Genomic DNA, 25,675 nt, shown 5'->3' with positions numbered 1-25,675 from the left:
CTTTGTGTCTCACTGATCTACTGCTGTGGAGAGGGCCGAGCCCTTTACATAAGAGTGTCTGCTGTGACTTCACCTGGCAAGGAGCATGTAGAAAGTCTCAAAGGACCCCCCTGGACACACCCTAGAGCACTCCCAAAGGACCCCCTTGGACACACCCTAGAGCACTCCCAAAGGACCCCCTGGACACACCCTAGAGCACTCCCAAAGGACCCCCTGGACACACCCTAGAGCACTCCCAAAGGACCCCCTTGGACACACCCTAGAGCACTCCCAAAGGACCCCCTGGACACACCCTAGAGCACTCCCAAAGGACCCCCTGGACACACCCTAGAGCACTCCCAAAGGACCCCCTGGACACACCCTAGAGCACTCCCAAAGGACCCCCTGGACACCCCCTAGAGCACTCCCAAAGGACCCCCTGGACACACCCTAGAGCACTCCCAAAGGACCCCCTGGACACACCCTAGAGCACTCCCAAAGGACCCCCTGGACACACCCTAGAGCACTCCCAAAGGACCCCCTGGACACACCCTAGAGCACTCCCAAAGGACCCCCTGGACACCCCCTAGAGCACTCCCAAAGGACCCCCTGGACACACCCTAGAGCACTCCCAAAGGACCCCCTGGACACCCCCTAGAGCACTCCCAAAGGACCCCCTGGACACACCCTAGAGCACTCCCAAAGGACCCCCTGGACACCCCCTAGAGCACTCCCGCTGCCCTCTCCCCGCCCCTCGCTCCTCCTGTCATGCTTGTGCTAAAATGTCCTAAAAGCTTCCTTAATAAACTCCAGCTTTTCTTGATGGGAGAAACTTGGGAATGTAGTAACCATGCTTCTTTTGTCTGACTTAGCATTTTCTGCACTTTACTCCTTTCCTATTGCTGATATGCAAATGAGCACTATTCCTGCACTGCCCTGCAGTCTGATCCCATGCTCATAAAAAGATCTCTGGGGGTGGGAGAGATGGCTCAGTGGTTAAGAGCATTGCCTGCTCTTCCAAATGTCCTGAGTTCAATTCCCAGCAACCACATGGTGGCTCACAACCATCTGTACTGAAGTCTGGTGCCCTCTTCTAGCCTGCAGGCATACACGCAGACAAAATATTGGATACATAATAAATAAATATTTAATAAATAAATAGATAGATAGATCCCTGGGTTTCCGACTCGCTGTCGGAATCAATGAAAACCATAGCTTTTACATTATATGGTAGCGTTCCCGCACACAGGGATTGCACTGCTAAAATTAAACATTTTAAAAGATGTGTGTGTGTGTGTGTGTGTGTGTGTGTGTAGCAGTGCTCACAGAGGCCAGAGGAGCCGGTCTGCCTGGTAGGAGTTAAAGGCAGTTGTGGACCACCTGACAATGGGTGCTAGAAACTGAAGTCAGGTCTTTTGTCTGAGCAGTGCACATCTTTAACCACAGCCATTTTTCCAGCCTGGTTAAGGCAACTTCTGTGCCTAGTGCTGTACTGGTTACAGGAACAAGCAAGAGTTGTGCTTTCGGCTTGCATTCTTACTACTCCTCCATAAGTATCGAAATACTTTTCTCGTTGGAGAATCAAACTTACTGTTTGTGGTCTTGTGGCATTTTATTACATCTGTTATATATTAAAAGTTATACATATAGTCATTAAGCTAATTATTTATATTTTGTATGAAACATTTCTAAGTGTGTAAGTGTTTATATAAAGCTGTAATAAAGGCATGCATCTTAAACTAACAAGAATCTTCTTTTCTTTTCTGCAGATGGCGGGTACCATTGACATGACTCTTCAAAGCGACATTATGGCAATGTTTGAAAATAACTTTGATTAAAATTCAGTTTTAAATTAACTATCACCTTTAAATTAATGGTACAAATATTTACAATGCACTGGTAAAGTGATTACTTTCAACCACCAAGATACCAATCACATATTGTTTTGACTGCCCTAAAATAATTAAATATATTTTCACTTACATTTTTAATAAATATGTTCATTTTAAATACATAATTTATAAACAGTTTTATAATTTTGATCTCTAAAAATGAATAGATAGATTTTTATCATTCTACCGAGGACTGTCAACTATGTATTATAGCCCTGATCTAAGCAAGTCTGAAAGGGATCATCCGATTGGAAAAAAATGAAGAATATATAAAAGAATATAAAAACGGGTTCTGTTGAGTTTTTAACTTTTATTTATTTATCTGAACCAGTTTGCTTGTTTGTTGGAGGCAGGGTCTCATCTACCCCTCTGCCTTACCTCTCAAGTACTGGTACTACAGGAAAGAGGATTTTCTGTCAGAATTACCTGGAGTCTAACAAGTGACACCTTGTTTCTATATGAATCACAATGTCAGAGACTCTACTGGTTCCATGTTTAAATTCCACATTGACTTTTGTTTTAAAGCATTATTAGCTATGATTTGAAACAAAGTAACAGCTTTGTGTGTACCAGCTTCTGTAGGAATGTGTCCACGTGTCTTAAAATGTGTAGGTGATAGCAAAGAATATTTGCCCAATTATGGAAAGTCATAGTCTATGAACCATTTATGTTTTGTCATTTTCAAACCGGAGTCAAATCTAAACCTTGTATATTCTCTTTGAATTTTAAACCTCTTGATACATAACCTGATTTAGGCCCTGTTGCGATATTGTCTTAAGTAGAAATTCCACGTGTGTCCAAACCGCAGCACATGCCTGCCGTAGTCCAGTGCTTGAGGCAGAGGCCCTGCTGCATGCTCCACAGCAAGGGTGCGTGCGTGTGTGTTATTTTATTATACCCTTTGCTCGTTGTTTTCATTTAAAATAATTTTCGCATACACTACATTCTGATCATAGTTTGCCTACCCCCAACTCTTCCCAGCTCCCCACCCACACAACTTCACCCTTCTTTCGCTCATTGAAAAACAGGCAAATAAAGCAGACAAACCAGAATATAAATAAATAGGTAAAAAAAAGACAAAGTACAAGAAATACATACACACAAACCACAAAAAATGCAAAATCAGATAAAAATACAAGCAAAAGACCAGTAAGACAAAAAAAAAAAAAAAAGCCCAAACAAAGCAATATCAAACCAAAATGTCTACAGAAATACCACTGGGTTCATTTTGTGTTGGTCATCCTACTGCTGGGCATGGTCAACCCTTAAGTGTGGCTAATATATCATGAGTCTCCATTGAAGAAAACTAATTTTTCCTTCACAAGCAAGCAGATGTCAGTTGCAGCTAATTTCTCGGCTAGGGGTGGGACCCACGACCACTTCCTCCTGTTAGTGCTTGAACCCTGTCTGGCCTGAACCTGTGAGTACCCTGTCCATGCTGGCACATCTCTGAGTTCATACGTGTGTCAGGCCCGTTGTGCTGCAAGACACTGTCTCCTTGGAGTCCTCCATCCCCTCTGGCTCTTACATCTTCCTACCTCCTCTTCCACATGGTTCCCTGAGCCCTGAAGGGAGAGGTTGATGGAGACACCCCATTTAGGGCCGAAGGTTCCAAAGTCTCACTCTCTGCACGTGGTCCATGTGTGAGTCTCTGTGTTAGCTTCCATCTGCTGCCTGAGGAAGCTTCTCTGAGAATGGCTGAGCGAGGCACTGGTCCGTGGGTCTAGCAGAATCTATGCTCCTTTAGAAGTACAGTGGTAGCTGGTTTTCCCCTAGGACCTTGGCCTATCTTGTCTCAGGTTATTAGTCACCCAAGCGTGTCAGGCATGAGTTCCATCTCACGGAATGGGCCTCAAATCCAGTCAGACAATGACGTTTGCTCCCACAACATTTGCATCACTGTTGTGCCAGCGTGTCATCAGGGATGTCCTCATTGTGGATCCCTGGGTTTGTAGCTGGGTTGGTGTTTGCCTTTCTCCTCTGGTAGCGGGGATGAAAGCTCTAGTTAGGCACCAGGGCAACTTCTTCATGGTCGGTGACATGCATAGGCGTTGTCTTTTTGATTCCATTCATGTATGTGAACATATGGAACGTCAGGCTGAAGTTTGCCTTCTTGTGCTCTGTAGAGCTGGATTGATAGGTTGATTCTGCTTAAACTTTGTTTTAGTGTGGAATATTTTTCTTTATCTGTTGTGATTGGAAGTTTTGCTGGGTATAGGTATCTATAGAAATATGTAGATCTATAGATAGAAAGTTTTGTCTGGAGTGGCGTCTGCCATCTCCTAGATTTTGTGGGGCATTTGTCCAGGCCCTTCTGGCTTTCAGAGTCTCCATTGTGCACTCAGTTGTTGTTCTAATGGGTCTGCTTTGTGTGTCCCTCTTAATAATCTTGCTTTGTTCTGTACGTTCAGTGTTTTAATTATCACGGGGGTTTCTCTTCTGGTGCTATGTGGTGTCTCCTATGCACTTGATAGACACCTCCTTCTTTAGGTTGTGGAAGTTTCCTCTGATGATTTTGTTGAAAATCTTTTCTGTGCCTTCGACTGCCTGTTATTCATAGAGTAAATCTTTTCTTAAGGTTCCATATTTTGAGGATGTTTTGTGCCTGGATATTTTTAGATTTGACATTTTCTTTGGCTGAGGTATCCATTTCTTCTACTTTGTCTTCAACATCTGGAGAATCTCTTTGCCATGTCTTGTACTCTGTTGGCAAGGCTCACCTCTCAGGGTTTTGTTTGACTTCCTAAGTTTTCCCTTTTCAATTTTTCAGTTTGAGTTTTCTTTATGCTTCTATTTGCACTTTCAGGTCTTGAACGGTTTTATTTGTTTCCTTCTACTCTTTGTGTCTCCATAGACGTCACTGAGGGATTCACTCATATCCTCTTTGGGGTCCTTAATAATGTTCAGATTGCTACTTTGAAGTCCTTGTCTTGTACTTCAGCTGTACTGCCTTTCTCATGCCCTGCTGGAGTAGGGTTACTGGGTTCTGCTGGAGGCATCTTGGCTTGGCCATTTGTGTTTGTGTCTAGGCATCTGGGGTTAGGGTGGGTGAGTTGCCTGTAGATGTTGATATCTGGTCTTGTTTTTGTTGAATGAGTGTCGTTCCATTCCTTGGTTTCTGCTGCCTTCTCTGGGTCTTAGGAGGGTGTGGTAGCTGTGGGTTCCCTGGTATTGAGGGAGTGATTCTTAGGTCAGTGAGTGGCAGAGAGGAAGAGAGATGGGCTAGGAAAAAATACTGAGAGCCGCTTCAAGAAAGATCCAAGGGATCCTCTGCACATCTAGAGGTATAAATAGTATAAAGATCACCTTTCCTCTAAGCTTCATCCCAAAAGAGAGCCCCTAACATTTGATGCAGACAGTTGTTCTGCCCAGGTACTGAAGGAGAGAATAGGGGAGGGTGTTGAAGGAAGAGAAGCAAAACTCAAGACAGATGTGTGAGCGTGGGGGTGAGAAAGGTTTGCCAGGCCTTAACTTCAGTTCTGACATGGCCCCTCAAAATGTATTTCCTGATCTCTAACATTTTTTAAAATATCAATAGTATCTAAAATATTTCTTAAAAAAATAGAAATTTCATCATTTCTTCAAGACTACCTAAAAGTACAGTTAAAGCAGGCCACCTGTCTTACGGTCTTTGGTTGTTTCCTGGAGCTTCTTGTTTAGCATTTAACAAAAAGAGCCAGTTTGGGGAATCCAAGAGCTTGCCATTTCTAGTGCCTGCCAGTTAAATTAACATAGTCACCACACGTAAAACCAGATGGAGTACCAAATGTCTTTTCTTTTCTTTTTGGCCCAAATATTTCCTTCTTTCTTATCTTTTTGTTTTCCATTTTAGCATCTTTTATTCCCTAAAAATTGAAGCCTTCCGTGGTAGTTGGAGAGATCTGTGGTTTGCTTGAGATTTCTGTGCTGCTTCTAGGAGTAGCTCAGTACTCCAAGCTCTGCATTTATCCTGCACAGTTTCAGGAACATGTGTGGGCTCAAGAACATGCATGGGTGGATTCAAGAAACTTCCCAATAAGGTTCCTTACCACCCTGGAGCAGGGCATGCTGTATGTTGTCTTGAGTTTCCCTGTGAGGCCATTGCACATTCTACAGAAATTCCTGTCATCTTTTCCTTGTTGAGCTGGAAAATGACTGGCTCTTATCTTTGACATCTTTATGATCATGGACTCATAAAACTTCTAAGCCAAAAAGAGGGAACAGGCACAGAAAAGCACCCCAGAATTAAAGATGATTCTGTGTGTAAGGGTTTTGCCCATGCGTGTTGTTTGCACCATTTGCATGCCTGGTACCATGGAGACCAGAGAGAGACACATGCCCTGGAGCTGGAGTTACAGGTACCATGGAGACCAGAGGAGAGAGACAGATGCCCTGGAGCTGGAGTTACAGGTACCATGGAGACCAGAGGAGGGTGACAGATGCCTTGGAGCTGGAGTTACAGGTGGTTTAAGGGCTGTGTGTACGCTGAGAACTGAAGTCAAGTCTTCAGCAAGTGCTCTTAACTGACGAGCTTCAGCAACCCAGAATTAGATATTAGAAGAGCATCGAGAAAGACAACAAAAAAGAAATCCTGGCTGAGCGCTAGTAAATGAAGAGTTCTGACCAAATGTTGTGAAAACAGTAAGAGGCTCTCCAGCAGTCAGCTCAGAGTGCACTGTAGACCAAACCAATGGATGCTAAACTCCTTACAGAACACAAAGTCATACCTCAAAGAGCATAAGGGATCATTTATCCCGAGCCAGAGACAAGTGTTCAAACTGCCCCAACTAAGAGTCGACCAACATGAAAGTGATGGCGTGAACACCTACAGTCACCAGACAGAACGGTCTTTAGGCTGCTTCTGTACATTGCTGTGTGTTAGTTTACAGTGGGAGGACCCTTTGTCGCATGTTTTAGATCTTACAGCATCTCGTGACTGGTCTTGCTAATACATACCAAAGGTTTTTCTCTGATAGTTGAGAAGGGTGTTAGGCCAGATACAGAGGTGGGCCAAAGGTAGTCCAAGATAATCTGTCTACTGATCTGCAACATCCTCCTCTACATAATAACAGTCAATTATCCCGGAAGGAGCCTTTGGATTTCTGAAGCACCCGGAAGTCCAGCTATCCATTGAACCATACAGCCCATCTTTGTCATGATGAGATTTTTGACACATGTGGCTTTTTCTGAGGGCTTCGGTCCATATGACAAAAGAACAAAGCACAGCGAACGCTTTCAGTTCGTATCCTTGGTGCTCTGCTCACCCAAGTCCCTGCCTGGCAAAAGACTGTGTCAAAACTGACTATAGTATCTTATTTGGTGGTTATTTTAAGATACTTTTGCTTATCTTAAGCTAGTAGTAGGTTGTTCTAACAACTCCCTGGCCCACCTCTCAACTCTATTTGGTTGTATTTATTTGATAAAACTCAAACTCTTATGAACTCTGCCTGCTCTGCACCCACAACGCTGAGAATGTCTTAAGAAACCTTGTAACCGCCGGGCGGTGGTGGCACACGCCTTTAATCCCAGCACTTGGGAGGCAGAGGCAGGCGGATCTCTGTGAGTTCGAAACCAGCCTGGTCTACAAGAGCTAGTTCCAGGACAAGCTCCAAAACCACAGAGAAACCCTGTCTCGAGAAAAAAAAAAGAGAGAGAGAGAGAGAGAAACCTTGTAACCTTGCTAACTGCAGTCACTTTCCAGTTCTCAGTGAGCTGTCATGTTGGCCACAAGTCTAAGAGTGTCCATCATTTGTTCATTGTCCCTGGATAGTCAGTTAAACTTCACATCTCCCCTCCCTTTAGGAGAAACCATAGGACAACAAACACCACCACCATTCTCTGAGTCTCTGCCACTTATTTCTTCCTGCTGCACGGAGAGCTGCAGGGTAGCACTGCAGCTGCAGGAGGAGTACCGAGGCTACAAGGGGAGCACTGAGGCTGCAGGGGGAGCATTGAGGCCTCAAGGGAAGCACCACGGCTACAGGGGGAGCACCGCGGCTGCAGGGGAAGCATCGAGGCTGCAGGGTAGCACCGCAGCTGCAGGCACCCTGTATGCCCTGCTGCTTCTTTCTCCTAGGGCATGGCTGTAACAACTGTGGCTTCCATTGCCAGCATCCTTCCTGGGGCTAACTGCCAACATACAGATGGATTTTTCTAAAAGATGAAGTTGGGGGTGGTATCATTTCCTTCTTTATATCGGTTCCACACTTTCTTGGTCCATTTGTTTAAAGCTTCTTTCTTTATAAAAAATTGTAAAAACAAATTAAGACAGGGCTGGAGTCATAGGTCAGCACTGAAGTAACTACCTTACATGGACAAAGCCCAGGGTTCAAAGCCCAGTACTGGCAGAACTATTTATATTTTAAGACAAAACCTTAAAATTTAAAATTCAGGGATTTGGAGGGTAGTCTATGGGAAAGATAGACTATTATGTAGAGATATTAGGAAAGTTTATGTTCTGTCCAATGAGATTATAAATCTCATTCAAATATGGACACATGGAAGACTTGATTAACTGGCTTTTACAAAAAATATGGCGATTTTGCTTTCTTCATACTTCATGACTTTACACATAAAACACAGCTTTGCTTCTGGTAAAAGACATGACTTGTTCTGGATCCATGGGTTAGCGGTGCCCAGAGCATCCATCTCATCTGTACCTTCCAAGGAGGATTCATCTGCTGGGCACAAGGATACGAGGTCAAACAGAGGTGGGCAATGCACAGCTATTAAAATTGTTAGGATAGCCCCAAGATTCCCGATTCTCCTGCCTGTACCTCCTGAGTGCTGGCAAAACATGCATTCACAATCACACTGGGCTTCGTGCATTTTCATACACTTAAAATTCAGACGTACCTCTGTGCTGGAATGCCATGCTTATTAATGCAGTTTTGTCTGTGGTCAGAGGTAGGAGGTTCTGCATGCCTTCCTTCCTTCCATATAACTTGCCCTTGATGCTCACAACTCACTAAACTTCCACATGAGAGTTAGGGCCACTTTATCTGACTTGGAGTACTCAAATGAGCTGAAACACCATGAGGATTTTAAGTTAGATCAGATTAGAATTAAATTTGGAAACTTACAAATTTTCTTTTCAGGCTTATACGTACACCCTACCTGTAACTCCCTGCCCCGCTTGAGTTGAGGATTTCCCGTCTTAAAAGAGGCAGAGGAGTTCTCTCTGGTCTTCCACTCCAAAATCAGCTGTGTACAGAAACAGAAAGCAACTGAGATAGATACAGGAGAAATTGGCGTTCCCTATTGAGGTTCTTAGTTTCAGTATTAAAAAACAAGCCCCACCTGAAGCACCAGGATAGTTTATTAGTGTCTACCCAGAAACCTCAGTGCAGGCAAGCTCTGAGTCTGCCAGATAGGTGGACTTACACAAAAACGCCTGAGCAGAGGAGAAGGTAAGCAAAGGCTGTGATCATTCACAAGTTGGGGGAGGAAGCTCAAAGCCTTAGTGAGTCCTGAATCCTGGCTGGCCAGAGGCAGAAACAGAGTCGGGGTCACCGCTGATGAAGATCAAGAAATGTCTCCTACTGCAGATGAATGACAGCAACAGAGGCAGCACGAAGAGTGGAAAACAGAATGCCCAACACAGGGACAGCCGTAGGACAGCAATCGGCACAGGGACAGCCGTAGACAGCCGTAGGACAGCAATCGGCACAGGGACGGCTGTAGGACAGATTTCTGTGAGTTCCAGGTCTTCATGGCTAATTCCAGGTTAGCCAAGGCTACCTAGTGAAATTCTGTTTCAAAAAGAAAACAAACAAAAGCAAAACGAACTGTTTCTTGGGGCACAGCTTCATCGTCTACCGACACTCCACGGTCCGTTGTGTGTTTGATGACGATGCAGGTTTAGTAGGTAAAGCTGCTTGCCACTCAGCCTGCCTGCCTGAGTCTGAGCCCCAGGACTTAGGAAGGGGAGGTCCTACTGCCACAAGTTCTCCGACATCCACGTATATGTCTACCTACTGCATACACACCATGTAACTTTTTAAAACCTGAAATACTTGCCACCCAACCTCTTACTGAGAATATTAGAAAGTTTGCCAACCATTAATTAAAAGATCTAACACATATCTAATGAGAATCCCTGCAACCAACCAGGAATAACAAGTCATTTTTTGAGCAAACAACAATTTTGGTTTTCTTAAAATTGAGAAAAATGAATTCTTGAAGATATCTACTTGTGTGTGCATATGTGTGAGAGAGCCTGTGTGTGAGAGAGATTTGGTTTGATTCTGCTTTGTTTTATGCATGCATAGGGGTGTGTGTGTTAGCTAGAGATGTGGGGATTTTGGTTGTTATTCTTTCCAGCACTAAAGTGTGTGCGAATCCTGTATGTTTTCTCATTGTGTATCTGAGCACAGCTTTTCTCCTTAGGCAGTATCCTTAGGGGTGAGCTGGTCATCTGTAAGGTATGTTAATCATGGCTGCTGTTGGTGCCATGTCAAATAGTATCCTTTTGCTCTGTTCTGAACTGTTTGCCACAGGAGGGTGTGCACTGGTAAGAATCTAAGTTTGTGAGATATTGGTTTTTGCATGTGAGGGGAGGAAAAACTCCATGCAGTTCATTGCTGACTGCAGCATCCTTTCACACTGAAGATTACCTGTGTGAACGGTAAGGATGACAAGCCTTTGCTGAAAACAGGAACGGAAGTGTTGTCAGCTTGTGGTTCTGAACACAGCAAAACTATCATTCTGCTTGCGCGGAATGCAAGGAGCATTTTGTCACAGAATGTCAGCCCTCGATGCACACTAGGGTGTCCCCATTCTGTTTCCAGTTACTCCACCTAGATCACGTGGCCTCTGCTGTGGATGGCCACAAGACAATAAGATCAGATGATCAGATGGAAGCTTTTGTTTTGTTTTGTGTTTGCATAGTGAAAGCAGAGTTTGCATAGATTTTTTTTTAAAAAGGAATGTGAGAGAGAACTCTGAAGAGTGGGAGGGGATTAGAGGGAAGAATCTTAGTTACTTTTGTGTGTTACTTTTCAGTTGATGTGATAGGCAATACAGAAGAGTTTATTGGGGGCTTGCAGTTTCAGAGGCAGACAGGCATTGGACTGGAGCGGTAGCTAAGAGCTTACATCTTGATCCACAAGCATGAGGCAGAGAGACCTAATTAGAAATAATGTGGGCTTTTGAAACGTCAAAGCCAAACCCCAGTGATACACCTCCTCCAGCAAGGCCACACCTCCGCATTCTTTCCGAACAGTTCCACCAACTAAGAACAAAATATTCAATCTGAACCTATTGGGGCCATTCTCATTCAAACTACCAAATTGCTCATGGAAAGGTTTTTAACGGCCAGGCTTGAAAGAGACATCACACACTCACAACCCAATCTCTTGGTTACACCTGACTGGAATTCTGGAGAATTGAGAGTAACACACAGCCATTGCTAGCTCTTGGCCTCATGAGAGGTTAGGAGATTTGTATGGATAATGAACATGGAGAGACATTCAGCTTCTTAGATATTGAGGAAAACAAAACTGAAGCCATATATGATAATAATCTTAACTCATTGTTAGCTAAAATAATATTTTTTATCATCACATGTTGGGGAGGATTAAAGGGAACTCATACACCACCAGGCCAGACTCAATGCACATAACCATTTTGTAAAATATGCTCTTTTGTAAAAGCAAATAATTGTATATTCAACTCTCTTCAATCATTATGTAGTACAAAGAAACCATTACAGACTAGGATATATGAACAAGAACATATAAAACACATACAAACAAGGATCCTAAGAAGAGAGGAAGGGAGAGAGAAAGAAAAGACACAACCCCAGTACTATAGGTCAATGCAATAGCATGGAGTGGAGACCCCAGAAATGAAACTAAAGATCTGTGGCAAAGATGCCATCCAATAGACATGAACTCAATAGACATGAACTCAGTAGATAGAAACTCAATAGACATGAACTCAGTAGACAGAAACTCAATAGACATGAACTCAGTAGACATGAACTCAGCAGACATGAACTCAGTAGACATGACATGAACTCAGTAGACATGAACTCAGTAGACATGAACTCAGTAGACATGAGCTCAGTACACATGAACTCAATACACATGAACTCAGTAGACATGAACTCAGTAGACATGAACTCAGTACACATGAACTCAATACACATGAACTCAGCAGACATGAACTCAGTAGACATGACATGAACTCAGTAGACATGAACTCAGTAGACATGACATGAACCCAATAGACATGAACTCAGTAGACATGAACTCAGTACACATGAACTCAATACACATGAACTCAGCAGACATGAACTCAGTAGACATGAACTCAGTAGACATGACATGAACCCAATAGACATGAACTCAGTAGACATGAACTCAGTACACATGAACTCAATACACATGAACTCAGTAGACATGAACTCAGTAGACATGAACTCAACACACATGAACTCAGTAGAGACAGGTAGTCTTTCCAACAAGTGCCATAGGAGAGTCTAAGATACATGAATGTCAAGTAAAACCTCACATCTTATACAAAAACTGCATCACAAACAATATTAAGATGATCACAAAACTTAAAAATCTTTATGCTCCATCGGCTGGGCCACGAGTTTTTAGACTTGTCATGAAAAGGATGAATAACAAATGGGAAAACTGACAAATTTGACTTTACCAAGATTAAAGCTTTTTTCCCCTGAAAAGAAATACAAATAAGGAGAATGAGAGGCCACGTTGTGTTCAGTAAGGGTTTGTAATAATTACGACAAACTGTCAGACGCATCTGTGAGAAAGCCTACACAACAAAGGATGAGAGTGTCTGTGGGGAGAGCCCAGCACTGGTGCATGCAGGCCCCTGCTTCCACTGCGGGGAAGGAGAGCAACACTGAGTGAAGACTTGTCTAGACGCCCTGTCAAAGAAGAATGACGTGACATGTGGCCACATGGAAGAGGCCCAATACTAGTCAACATTAGAGAAATGAATGCACACTAAGTTTTACCCTTTTTATTGAGCATTTAAGTCAGTATACAAAGTGGTAAGTTTTCTTATGGCATATTCAGACATATGTGTTAGCTCGTCCTAATTCATCAGCCTCCCCAGCTACCCTCCCCCATGCTTGCCCTCTGCAGCTCCCTTCCTTACTGAAGACAGTACCTCCTTCCTCTGAGACTCAGTGTTCTCTCTGTGCCTCTGGAATGGCTGAAATTAAGAGCTCAGTACCTAGTGCTGTCAAGAACGGGACTCAGCAAAAACTCAGATTGTAGGTAATTCCAAAATTGTATGGTCACTTTTTTTTTAAAGCAGAAATTGAACCCAGGGCTTTATGAATTCTGGTTTGCAGGCTGTAAGGCCTCTACCCCCTGAGCAGCCAGCCATTCTGAAAACCAGTCTGATTTATCTCAGGAAGCCAAAGTTCCACCTTGGCCTGACCCTACAATCTCATTTCTGGGTGAAATGAAAAAATAAAAATGTTCACACAAAAAGCATTTTATGTAGATGTAGTTATAACAGTCCTAAGTTATACAGATGGGGAAAAAAGGGCAGAGACGGCTCAGCAATTAAGAGTACGATTTTTCAGAGGACTTGGATTCATTCCTAGCGGGATGGGAGGAGGACACAGACTCATAGCCACCTGTAACATCCCCTCCAGAGAATCCAAAGCTCTCTTCTGACCTCTGGAGACACCTGGAAACAACACACACACACACACACACACACACACACCCTTGAAGGGGGGGGGAGGAAGGAAGAATGGAGAAATAATGTTTCTTAACTAGGATCTTGATAAACTATTGTGGGACCTGCACCAATGGGGATAGGAAGAGGGAAGGGAAGTTGGGGGGATTAAGGAGGAGAGAGGGTGAGGGAGGACACCTTCCTTGCTAAGGGCAGGGGTACAACCAACTGGTTGCCTGCACATTGGTCTAAAGTGCCCTTTGCTCTTTTCTGGTGGGGCTGGTAACTTCGAAGAAACAGTTAAGTTGAAGTTGAACAGTTAATTAACATCTGCAAGAGACTGTCAAGGGTACCTACCTGAAGAAACAATGACCGCAATTTAGCACAGAAGTCCCTCCCGCCCTCCGTGGTTCTGGCATCCAGGAGGCCTGAGACACTCCAGGTTATCTGGGAACCAGGGTTTGAACCTGTTCAGAGCAGGACGCTTTCGGCTGGACCCCCAGGATGGCGTTCAGCGTAGGCGCTAGCGAAGTGGCACGGGCGGGCGGGCGGGCGGAGGACAACCCGGGCCTCGCTCGCTCTGCGCGGTCCCCGAGGCCTGGGCGCGCGGCGTGTGCGGGGCCGGGCGGACGGGCGCGCGGGGAGGGCGGCAGGCGCGAGAGGGACGCCGCAGCTCGGCTCCCGCAAGGCCGCCCCATGGCCCCGCCGCGCCCGGCCCGCCTGGTGCCCGCGCTGCGCGCCCTGCTCTACTGGTCCCTGGTGTACGGCTATTGCGGGCTGTGCGCCTCCGTCCACCTGCTCAAACTTTTGTGGAGCATCGGCAAGGCACCGGCGCAGACCTTCCGCCGGGCGGCCCGGGCACACCCGCCCGCGTGCCTCAGCGACCCCTCCCTGGGTACCCACTGCTACGTGCGGATCAAGGTGAAGGCCGGCGCGCGCCCGGAGCGCGGGGAGGGAGCGTGACGCGGGCGAGAGCCGTGGGAGCCGCGGGCTCCAAGGGCGCTGGGCTGATTCTTCCCAAATGCTTCCCGGCTGCCGAGACGCTACCGGGGGGGGGGGGGGGGACCCCAGGGCAGGCAGGGGGACAAGGCTGGGGGTTGTACAGGGGCTCAGTTTATGTCTGTCCGCTTTCTCCTTATCCCGTGTGTGGGGTGGGGGCGGGAGGGAGACTATTTCTATGTGGAATTTCTCTAACCGGAGGATCCTCCTCCTGCTGAAGCCACTCAGAATAATTCTACCCCCCTTTCCTACTGCAAGGAGAAGCCGTCTCCTGTCACCCTTTCTGCTTTTTAGGGCTCGGATCAGCTGCAGAACAATGCTTCTGGCGATGTCCTGCTGTCTTAGGCTTGTCCAGGTTTTTGAGATGGAGTGAACGGACAGTTCTTTGGAAAGTCATTTCTGATTTCAGATGACCTAGGCAGAAACAGAAAAGAAATGGTGTGTGTTTGTGAGCAAGGCCGTTGTGAGCACTCAGGGACCCGAGTGATGGAGTAAAAAGTAGGTGTCCACTTTCCTTAGTAAAGCTTCCTTCGCTCGTCATTGAGAGTACTTGTCCCAACTTCGGTCACAGCCCACAGACATTCTATTTCCTGACGCCAGGTGGTGGAGTGAAATCGTCCCTGTGACAGGCACTGCACTCTGACTCACGAGCCTCTCAAAGGCAGCATACGATGAGATATTTATGTTACTCAGTCCTGACTTTCCGTCAGCAGCTAAATTCCCCAGCAACTGGGATTCAGAAAGGCAGGAGAAGCCTGAAAGATGGAGAATCAAATGCCATCACGTTTGGAAAAAAAAAAACCAAAAAAACCAAAAAAAAACAAAAACAAAAAAAACAAAAACAGGAAAATGAACTCGACCAACGGACTTAGAACTTAGTATAATTCATCATCATAATTATCGACCTGACAAATACCTAGTACAATAAAGTAGTGATTAAATCCAGTCCGACGGCCATAACATTTCATTCTTCAAGATTCAACCACCACTAAAACATTTTTAAAGAGATAACAGCAAAGTCGCATGTGCTAACTTCTGACTTATGGAGAAAACGTAACCTATGGACCATCGTGAGTTCCTCGGAATGCCTTTCTTTTTCCTTAGAAGGAGAACCAAGAAATAGACACAATGGTAATTCTAGTCGGCTAGTCACTACATTCCTCTCTACCTCTGTTTATTTATTTAGTGGTGCTACAGCTGCAACCTTCCCAGCTACCTTTATGACTTGCCTGACTTGTTTGGACCTCATTTGAGAAGGGGATTGCAGTACTGGGAACCTCAGGTCTTGAAAAGCAGGCACTCTACCGCTGCACCTGGGCCTCATTTTCTAAATCTGTAAATGACAGAGTTAAATGAAATGACCAGCCAGACTCTTTAACGTCAAAGTCCAGGGTCCATGCTCAACTTTTGACTTCCACTATCGTTCAAACTTTCAGGGATTTTGCTTCTTTTCCCTTTCTTTTCTGTTTTACTGTTCCTTGGTGTTTGTTGCTCTTGTTCCCGTTCCCTTCCTTTTCCTTGGGCTAGCTTATCTTCCACGTGCTCAGTGAAGTCTCGGGCACTTGGTATATTCCGCTGTTAGAAGCACACATGGGAGGAACAGGCAGCGAGGGGACCATATATGAAACACTCAAGATAAAGTGTGGGAAGGAGATACCTAAAAATAAGAGAAGGGGTGTGAATTACATAACTTCTGACGGGTGAGCTAAGCAGAGCACATGAGATAGTCTTAGCAAAATTGAAATTCAGATCAGAATTATTTACATATCCTGCAGGGGATGAAACGTGACACCTCACTAAGATGAAAGCTACACTGTGATGTAGCTTCAGAAGCTCAAAATAGTACACAGAACAAAGGAGAGGGTATTCTAAGGGAATACTCCAAAGGTGAATTGGTCCATTTATCCTATTGATAACTCACGTTGTTAAATTAATATTTATTTCTTAATACTAAAATAATTCAAGTGAGAATGTTTTCAGCCTAGTGGAAATTCTAAATGTCTTAGTTTGATGATGCTTGTTACCAAAATCTGTGTACTTCCCACTTTCAGGATTCGGGACTGAGATTTCACTATGTTGCTGCTGGAGAAAGGGGCAGACCCCTCATGCTGCTGCTTCATGGATTTCCGGAATTCTGGTAAAGTTACCGATTAACTTCTTCTCTTTCACGTTAGCACTCAGCAGCCTGGTTTGGTTCACTTGATGATGCTGTAAAAGAATAGGATTTTTTCCCTTAGGTTGGGAAGCTGGTGTGAAGTGCCATGTATTGACTCAGCCTAGGATAGAAGGTAGAAAGGCAAGACAGCAACAGAGGGTGAATTTGTGCTTAACCCCCACAAGGTCAGGATCACTCATGCCATAATCATGTCTAACAAGTTCTACTCTTGATACTCTACAATCAGGGTTAAATGTCATCATGAGTTTTGTAGGGATAAACAGTCTAACTGTAGAACTTATCACAGATGACTTTTGTAAGGACAGATCATTTCCCAGGGTGGGGAGTGACTCCTGAAGTCCCTGAAGCCACAGCAATGGTTTCCCTCCTAATCTAAAAGCATAAATACATATGACCATCCTAATTATTTCAAGGCAGCATCATGCTGTGTAGCCCAGGCTAGCCTTAAACTCAAACCTCTTTTCGTCCAGCCTCCAGCCGTCACCCTTCCTTTTCGGGAGATTTAAAAAGTCTTCTAATGTTTCAATTTTCTGAAATTTCAAGTTGTAAAACAGCTTCTACAGAGAAGCTACTCTGGATAAAATAAAATACAGCCCGGGTGAGGGAAGGAGGACTTGGCAGGAAGCCCAAGGCTTTGTTGAGAAGGCATGACCACAGGAACATATGAATGTAGGCTCTATTACAGGCCTAAATGTTTTAAAGTAAAAGAGAAAATTCCTATAGCAAAAAATTCATAGTGCTTCCTATTCTAGTCTATTTGTGTGATTAGAATAAATATGTATATGGTTAGAATAAAATTCCAAAACAGAAATTTACTTCCTACAGTTCTAGAGGCCAAGATGTTCAAGATTAAGTCCTTGGGAGATTCAATTCCTGTTAAGAGCCCAGTCCCTTTTCTCAAAATGCTGCCTGGTCGCTTTGTCCTTCCAAGGGACTGATATCAGTCATATCTTCATGCGGTAGAAGGATAGGGAGGGCCTAGCTAATTCTCTTGAGTGCTTTATTTAATATCTTATATGAGGGCTCTGACCTCATGACTTAATCCCTCTTTAAAAGCCTCTCTCTTAATACTATTGGGGTTTGAAAGGAAATGGCCCCCAAAGAGAGTGGCCTTCTTGGAGGAAGTGTGTCACTGTGGGGGCGGACTTTGAGGTCTCTTTGGCTCAAGCTTCCCTCAGCATGGTTGCAGCATACTCTCAGCTCTGCACACCTCCCTGCTCCCCACCATGATGATAAGGGACTGGACCTCTGAAACTGTAAGCCAGCCACCCCAATTAAATGTTTTCTTTATAAGAGCTGCTGTGATCATGGTGTCTCTTCACAGTAATGAAAACCCAAACTAAGACAACTGCCATTTTGGCAAATTGTTTCAGTATATGAATTCAGGGATATTTACACTGGCAATATCAGTGATGGAGGTGGATATTTCCCATTCTCTAATGATCCTAAAGGACCCAAATAAAAACAGATATAAGTAATACCCAATTATGAAAAATTAGTGTATAAAAAGAGATAGGAGAGACTGAGGTGAGAATAAAGTCTTTTTGTTGTTGGTTTTCTTGATTTGTTCATTTGTGACAAGATCTGTGTAGCTTTCGAGCCTGCCTCAGAGCTCACTCTGTAGACCAACTGATCTCCAACTCACAGAGATCAGCCTGCCTCTGCCTCCCGAGTGCTGGGATTAAATGTGTGTGCCACCACCACCCAGCAAGAAAGTCCTTTTTGCTGGCAGACGGGTATGACCTTCAGATGGTTCATTAACTAAATAGGTTAGGGAGTGTTTTTTTTAAAAGGTGTTTTCTGGGTTGACATAAAAGTAGAATATTGGTTAACATTTGAAAAGCTAAAATCTTTCTCTTACTGTCCCATGGTGTCTGGAATTCTACCATTACAAATTCTTCATTTTGTTTAGAGCCTTGAAGATATTTTGTTCTGATTTTAAAGCAACTCTGAGAGTTTATCTGGAGGTTTTACCAGGCATGCACAACTTCCCATATACCACCCGCCATGAAGCTTCAGAAGGCTCCACGTGGAGTGGCAAGGAAGGGCTCAGGTGTCCCACGCAGGCAGACAGATCAGCCATGTCGACACTGGTAATAAATAGGGTGACAGAGTGTCACAGCCAGATTGCTTTTGCAGCCTTAAATGCGTCTTGCTCGAGGAATATTACCTTTAGACAATTTAGTCATTATTTATGGATGAGAGGGAGCCTATCGACTATCCATAAATAGTCTATCCACAGTCTACCCATCACCCAATTTCTATAGTGCAAGAGGCCTGTAGGTATCATCCCGAGAAGATCTCTACCCACTCAGGGTTTAGTTGAATGGATAAACATGAAATTGTCTTCTTTTCCTCCATCTGGAAACAACCTAATTAAGAAGGAGAAAAATACCCAGTGTAACTGAGACATATATAGGGAATTGCATCACAGAGTGCATGACATGACCACTTACTATTGTACATTATTCTGAAGCATGAATCAAATTTTCCCAGAGTGGCAAAGGCAGGGAGTTCACTTATGGTCACAAGAATGTCCTGGTTGGTTTTTGTTGCCAGCTTAAAGAGGGGACCTCAAGTGAAGAATTGTTAAGAACAAATCAGCCTGTGGCATGTCTATGAGAGATTTTCTTAATTGCTAATTGAGGTAGGAGATCGCAGCTCATTATGGGCAGTACCATAGCTAGACAGATGGGCCTGGGCTAGGTAAGAAAGCTAGCTGGTTACAAGAGAGGGAGGAGTCTTCTTCCAAGGTTCCTGCTTCAGTTCCTACACCAGCTTCCCTTGGTGATGGACTGTTACCAGAACTGTAAAGTGAAGCAGACCATTCCCTCCCCAAATTGCTTATGGTCAGAATGTTTTTTATCACCATGACAGAAAAGCAAAATAGAACAGGGACCTAAAATATCACTTAGAATATTTTTGCAGAGGTGTTGTGAGGATAGAATCAAAATGTGTAAAACCCTTCACGTGGGCTCAGTCAATACTCAAAATCTGTTCATTTGGGGACTGGGAAGACGGCTCAGTGGGTGAAGCACTCACTGCTCAAGTATGGGGGTCCAACATTCTCTCTGGTCTCTGCTTTCTTAAATGCATCTGCTTTCTTAAATGCACAGGAAGCTTTAGAGAAGATAACACATCTGTGGGAACTTTAGCTAAATCAGCCCAAACTAGGGCTGTTTGACAGAAGATGGTATTTCTCTCCCTCTGTCTCAATCTGCATCTCTTTTAAAAAATATTTTTGAGCTGACCCAGGCAATTTCTGCGAGTTGCCTCCATCTGCAGCTGCCTGGAATGCTGCCATCCCTCCCGTGCAAAGGCGAGTGTGCGCGCCTCGTCCTGATCTCAGCATGGCGGCGGCAGCCTCAGCCTCCACGGAAAGGACAGAAAGGATGCTCCACACCTCAAAGTGTCTGGCGTGGAAAGCCAGGATCCTGAATTTTTTTTAACAGAAGTAGCAGGGGAAGAGGCTGTCTTGTTGTTTGTTTCCTCTGCGATTGTCTAGAGGTGTCAGCAAAGCTAAGCATGGTGGCACATGCCTATGATTCCAGTGTGGACAGGCCAAGACAAAGGAGCCTGAGGCCAGCTGGGTCTAAGCAGTGCTAGTGCCAAGCCTGACTTCTAATAAGTTCCCATTCAGGAAACCAATAGCAAAACCTCTCTCTCTCTCTCTCTCTCTCTCTCTCTCTCTCTCTCTCTCTCTCTCTCTCTCACACACACACACACACACACACACACACACAAATGTTTTTAGGATAAAAAGTATGAAAATAGTTTTGTTTCAGTATCATAAGGGTTGTAGTCTTTGCAGTCAGTGTGTGACAGAGGGATTACGTTTGCTTTGTTTATATGAACAACAATGCCATCTGTCACTACAGGGATTTCAATTTTCATTTGTGGCCGAAATGTGAGTCAAATTTGTTACTATTTATGAATTCCAGAAAAAAAGATGTTTAAATTATTCTTCAGAGGCTGGTAGGAGGCTTGGTAGGTAAGGTGTTGGCTGTGTGAACATGACAGCCTGCGCCCAAGGCCCAGGACTCATGTAAAAGGCAGACACCACACACAGGATGCCAGCATGGAGGCAGACACAGGCAGGTCTCTGGTTCACTGATTGTCCAGTTTAGACTGATCTGCAAGGATTAAGCCAGTGAGAGACCCTGTCTCAAAACAAACCAAGGTGGAGTCTGCAAAGATGGCTCATCAGTAAGCCATTGCTACTCTTGTAGAGGACCTGAGTTCAGTTCCCTGAAACCACATCAAAGAGACCATAGCTACCTGTAACTCCAGCTCTAAGGGTACCTGAGACTCTTCTGGACTCCACAGACTCCTGTGGTCATATGCACATACCCTTCTACATAAGCACACACACACACACACACGTACATATCTATACATTCATGCATTTACAACTATACCCATATAAGCGTGCGCATACACACAAAAATTATTCTTCTGAAATTTGTTAATATGTTGATATCTCCCGAGCTCTCAGAATTGATTAGAATGCTGTTTTGTCCTCACTCACTCATAGCAATAGTTTCATTTTTCAAAATAAATTTTAGTGACAAATATATGATATATTATCATATTTGGTCATGTCTGTCCTGTTAAACGCCTTTGCTCCTTGCCAAGTCTTCCCTTGTTCCCCTCCTTTCTCTAAACAATCCTGTCTTCGTGTCATATATAATATATTGCTCATATATAGACATGATATAGAGAGAGGGGAGGAGAGGGAGAGAAAATAAAAACATGCAATATTTGCTTTTCTGGGAACGACTTGTTTTGCTTAGCATGATGTATCCAGTTCTATCATTTTCTCAAAAACAGGACGATTTCATTCTTCTTTATGTGTAAATAAGGCTAATATGCCCTTGAGTAGATACACCATGTTTCTGCATCCATTCATTTGTTGGTGAGCATTCCCCTTTGCATTTTACAAGAGAACCACAGAAAAGTGCATCACAGCCCCTGGAGTCAGAGTTATAGACACTTACCAGATGCCCAGGGTGGGTTCTAGGAACCAAACTGGCCCTCTGTAAGAACAGTTAGTGCTCTTAAATGCTAACTGCCAACGTCATTGTTCTGTTGGATTCTTTTAGTTTTCAGACCTTTTCAACCATAATTCCAACTGTTGAAGTTACTGAGTTATTATTGTTGTATTATTGAATAATTTGAATATTAAAAATTGAATATTGAATAATAAATAATTGAATAATTTCAATTGTTGAAATTACTAAAAACAAAATACTGAGCCCTTTTTGACTGTGGAGTAAAGTAAGTCAAATTTAATTTAGAGGGAAATAGATTTTCATATAGTAAGTTTTCAAAATGGCAAAGCCACCTGGCTCTACAGTAGGAAAGTATTTTGTTTATATTACCCTGCCAAAGCATTGAGCCGGATTGTTGCAGATTCCAACAAAATTCTTAAGCTTATCTTCCTTATTATTATTTTAAAGGGTTAAGACATTTTATTTCATATAGAAATTCAATCTGGTCTGGGTGGTGGTGGTGCACGTCTTTAATCCCAGCACTCAGGAGGCAGAGGCAGGCGGATCTCTGTGAGTTCGAGGCCAGCCTGGTCTACAGAGCTAGTTCCAGGACAGGCTCCAAAGCTACAGAGAAACCCTGTCTTGAAAAACAAAACAAAAGAAAAGAAATTCAAACTGTAAAGTAACTATTCTTAGTAAGGTTAAAATATATATATCAATTTTGTATGTAATACTTCGTAGTTTCTGTAAATTCTGACCCCTTGCTCTGAGTTTCTGGAAATCGGAAGGAGATGAGGGTTCCTAATGATGATGAATGGAGGCTCTTTCTCACATAGCTCTCTTTTCCCTGCCATAACATGCAACTATATAACTTTTTTTTAATAAGAGGGGTTTTTTTTGGTTATTTTTGAGATAGGGTCTTATGTAACCAGAGCTCACCATATCACTGAGGATGACTGAACTTCCTTAAAATTTTTATTTATTCAGTTTTATGTATGTAGGTATATATTAGTGAAACATGGGCTTTCAGTGTCCACAGAAGGCAGAAGTAGGCATTAGATCCTCTAGAAATGAAATTATGGATAGTGACAAGCCACCCTGTCGGTGCTGGGAATAATACCCAGGTCTTCTGGAATGGCAGCCAGTGCTTTTAATCACTGAGCTAGCTTTCCAGCCCCTACATAGTTTTTTTTGTTGTTGTTGTTTTTGTTTTTTTTTTGTTTTTTTTTTTTTGTTTTTTGAGACAGGGTTTCTCTGTAGCTACGGAGCCTGTCCTGGAACTAGCTCTTGTAGACCAGGCTGGCCTCGAACTCACAAAGATCCGCCTGCCTCTGCCTCCTGAGTGCTGGGATTAAAGGCGTGCGCCACCACGGCCCGGCAAAAAGAATAATTTCTGACTCTTTTCCCCTTAGGAAGTCTTTACTGTTCTTGTTTGTTGGTTGGTTTTGAGACAGAGTGTCATGCTGACCAATCAGAATGGTTTTGAGACAGGGTGTCACTATGCTGACCAGTCATCAGAACGGTTTTGAGACAGGGTGTCATTATGATGACCAATCAGAACAGTCTTGAGACAGAGTATCATTATAATGACCAATCAGAATGGCTTTGAGACAGGGTATCACTATGTTGACCAATTAGAATGATTTTGAGACAGGGTGTCATTATGCTGACCAATCAGAACCGTTTTGAGACAAAGTGTCATTGTGCTGACCAATCAGAATTCCTGCATTAGCGCCTCTCTCAATGCTCTGATCATGTTGCTCTATGTGACATGGCACATGCATGGAGGGGAGAGGAGAAGCTGTGGGAATGGGGTTCGTTCTCAGGGTCCAGCTCAGGGAGTCCGTCAGTCTTTACCGCGGAGCCCCCCAGGTCCACATTCTTAACGTTCTTTTCCCCCCTCAGGTATTCTTGGCGTCATCAACTGAGAGAATTTAAAAGTGAGTACAGAGTCGTTGCGCTGGATTTGAGAGGATATGGAGAATCAGACGCACCTACTCATCAAGAGAGTTATAAACTGGACTGTCTAATTGCAGACATAAAGGATATTTTAGACTCTTTAGGTAGGTTAGCCTTTTGAATATTACTTATATGTGTGTATGTGTTTCTGTGTCTATGTGAGTGTATGCACACATGTGTATGTAGGGACCTGCAGAGTCCAGAAGAAGGCACTGGAGTCTTTGGAAGTCACAGATGTCTGTGAGCCTGCTCTGCGCACTGGGATCCACATTCTAGCCTTCTGATGGAGCAATAAGCACCCCTAACCCTAAGTCCTCTCTCTAGTCCCAAGTTAGCTTTTTTTAAAAAAAAGAAATCGTTAATTATTTTTAAAAGATCTATTTATTATTTCTATTTTTGTGTTTATAAGTGTTTTGTTTACATGTATGTACGTACACCATGTGCATGCCTGGTTCCCACAGCAGCCAGAAGAGGGCACCAGATCCGCCGGGACTGGGATTAGGTTGGTTGTGAGCTGTTTTGGGTGCTGGAAACAGAACCTGGGACTTCTGCAAGAACGGCAGGTACTCTTCATTACCCAGCCATCTCCACAGGATCATCGTTAACTCTTTCAGTACTGAATAAACTGTGAACTGACCACGTATTTTCTCGGGATGATGTTTTTTTTTTTTTTTTTTTTTTTTTGGTTTTTCGAGACAGGGTTTCTCTGTGGTTTTGGAGCCTGTCCTGGAACTAGCTCTTGTAGACCAGGCTGGTCTCGAACTCACAGGGAGGATGTTCTATATCTAGCTAACCTAGATATAAATTATCAATGTCCTGGCCACATAATTCTGAGTATGCAGCACACACTGTGTGAGGAACTTAAATTCCTGTACCCTGAGCATTCAGCTAAGAATGACTTTCAGACCTGCGTTTAAAAACAGACCTTGCTTATGGCTACAGCTATTGTTCAGTGATAGGCTGCCTGGTTAGCATGCCCAAGGTACTGGGTTCCATCCCTGGTATGTTAAGAATAGAGAACCACAGACCAACAGACAAACTTTTCCTCTCTTTTTCAGGGAGAATAAGGGGAGGGTAATCCCATTTGACTGGGACAAAAATAGATAAAGACATACTGTTTATCATTTAAAGAAAATTACACTCAGAAAGTTTCTTTCTTCAGAGCGTATACCTAGATGTTCATTATAAGATGCAGAGGCTACTTCCATGGTCTCTCTTGTATCTGTCAACTACAGCAACACTGTGTGAGAACCCCTGCCCCAAACTCTGGGAAAGACAGCCATGCCATGTATTCCTATGACCAGGGCTCTACAGGCTTCTACAGCCTGGGTGTGGGTCCACACGGGCCCGTTGGCTTCTCTGTATGAGTTGAGCTGGGCCCAAGCCAAAGAGATAGGGACAGATGGGGTCTTCTGGTGACAGCAGAGCTGGTAAGAGGCTGAGCCCAGCCACATGGTGCAGCTCAAGTTTTGGCTGACAGCCCACAAGGCAAAGCAAGTCACATGGTCACCTGAACAAAAGGTCAAGTCATACAGCTCCCAAGGGACCAAAGCCAGTCACACGGCCAAGCCTAACATCAAAGGGGCACACAGTGTATTTCTTGTACAATAACCATCCAATCTACAGACTTCATTTTGACTAAAACAAAACAACTATGTGCTGCCATTCATGTGCTTGTTTATGTTTATATTGAGAGGGACACATGACTGTGGAAGTCAGACAACACCTAAGACTCAATTCTCCATCATCGCCTTCCACCACGTGGGTTCTGGGGGCCAAACTCTGGTCCTCAGGCTTGGCAGCAAGTGCCCTTCTCTGCTGAGCCATCTCATTGGCCCAGCCCTTAGTGTGTTAAAATAACATGGGGGGAGGGGGAGATCACTAAATCAAGACGGTAAGAGTATCATGATATAATTAAATTATAGATCCGGTCAGCAATTCTAGAGGGATGGGTGGATGGAACCTGAGCGCCATCAGCAGTGGGTTTGTTGTTGTTGTTGTTATTGTTTAGTTTAGTTTTTATTTTTTATGAATCT

The 25,675-nt window shown here is 43.9% G+C and overlaps 2 protein-coding genes and 1 long non-coding RNA gene across 4 annotated transcripts in view; 2 read left to right on the top strand and 1 right to left on the bottom strand.

Annotated features, from left to right (window-relative positions):
• The window catches only part of Brdt (bromodomain testis associated), a 49,392-nt gene extending 47,513 nt beyond the window's left edge, over positions 1-1,879 (top strand). Inside the window, exon 17 of the mRNA XM_057771724.1 lies at positions 1,749-1,879. Coding sequence (XP_057627707.1) covers positions 1,749-1,817 — 69 coding nt within the window. The 3' untranslated portion in view covers positions 1,818-1,879. The remainder of the gene's footprint in view (positions 1-1,748) is intronic.
• On the bottom strand, positions 1,858-13,991 carry LOC130875687 (uncharacterized). Of its 2 annotated transcripts, none has more exons than XR_009057252.1 (5): positions 13,872-13,965; positions 9,234-9,601; positions 8,967-9,053; positions 8,706-8,874; positions 1,858-8,527 (listed from the first exon to the last, which is right to left on the bottom strand). It is a non-coding gene; the product is annotated as an uncharacterized LOC130875687 (long non-coding RNA). The 2 variants fall into 2 exon arrangements; XR_009057253.1 differs by having other exon boundaries at positions 1,860-8,527; positions 9,234-9,527; positions 13,872-13,991.
• Ephx4 (epoxide hydrolase 4) overlaps positions 13,891-25,675 on the top strand; it is a 28,306-nt gene continuing 16,521 nt past the window's right edge. The window contains exons 1-3 of the mRNA XM_057771725.1: positions 13,891-14,435; positions 16,565-16,650; positions 23,586-23,743. Coding sequence (XP_057627708.1) covers positions 14,019-14,435; positions 16,565-16,650; positions 23,586-23,743 — 661 coding nt within the window. The 5' untranslated portion in view covers positions 13,891-14,018. The remainder of the gene's footprint in view (positions 14,436-16,564; positions 16,651-23,585; positions 23,744-25,675) is intronic.

The sequence above is a fragment of the Chionomys nivalis genome, chromosome 6 (assembly GCF_950005125.1).
Source record: "Chionomys nivalis chromosome 6, mChiNiv1.1, whole genome shotgun sequence".
In the NCBI taxonomy this organism is placed as follows: domain Eukaryota; kingdom Metazoa; phylum Chordata; class Mammalia; order Rodentia; family Cricetidae; genus Chionomys; species Chionomys nivalis.
Note: the sequence above shows the minus strand (reverse complement) of the source record. Positions and strands in the feature narration are given on the sequence as shown.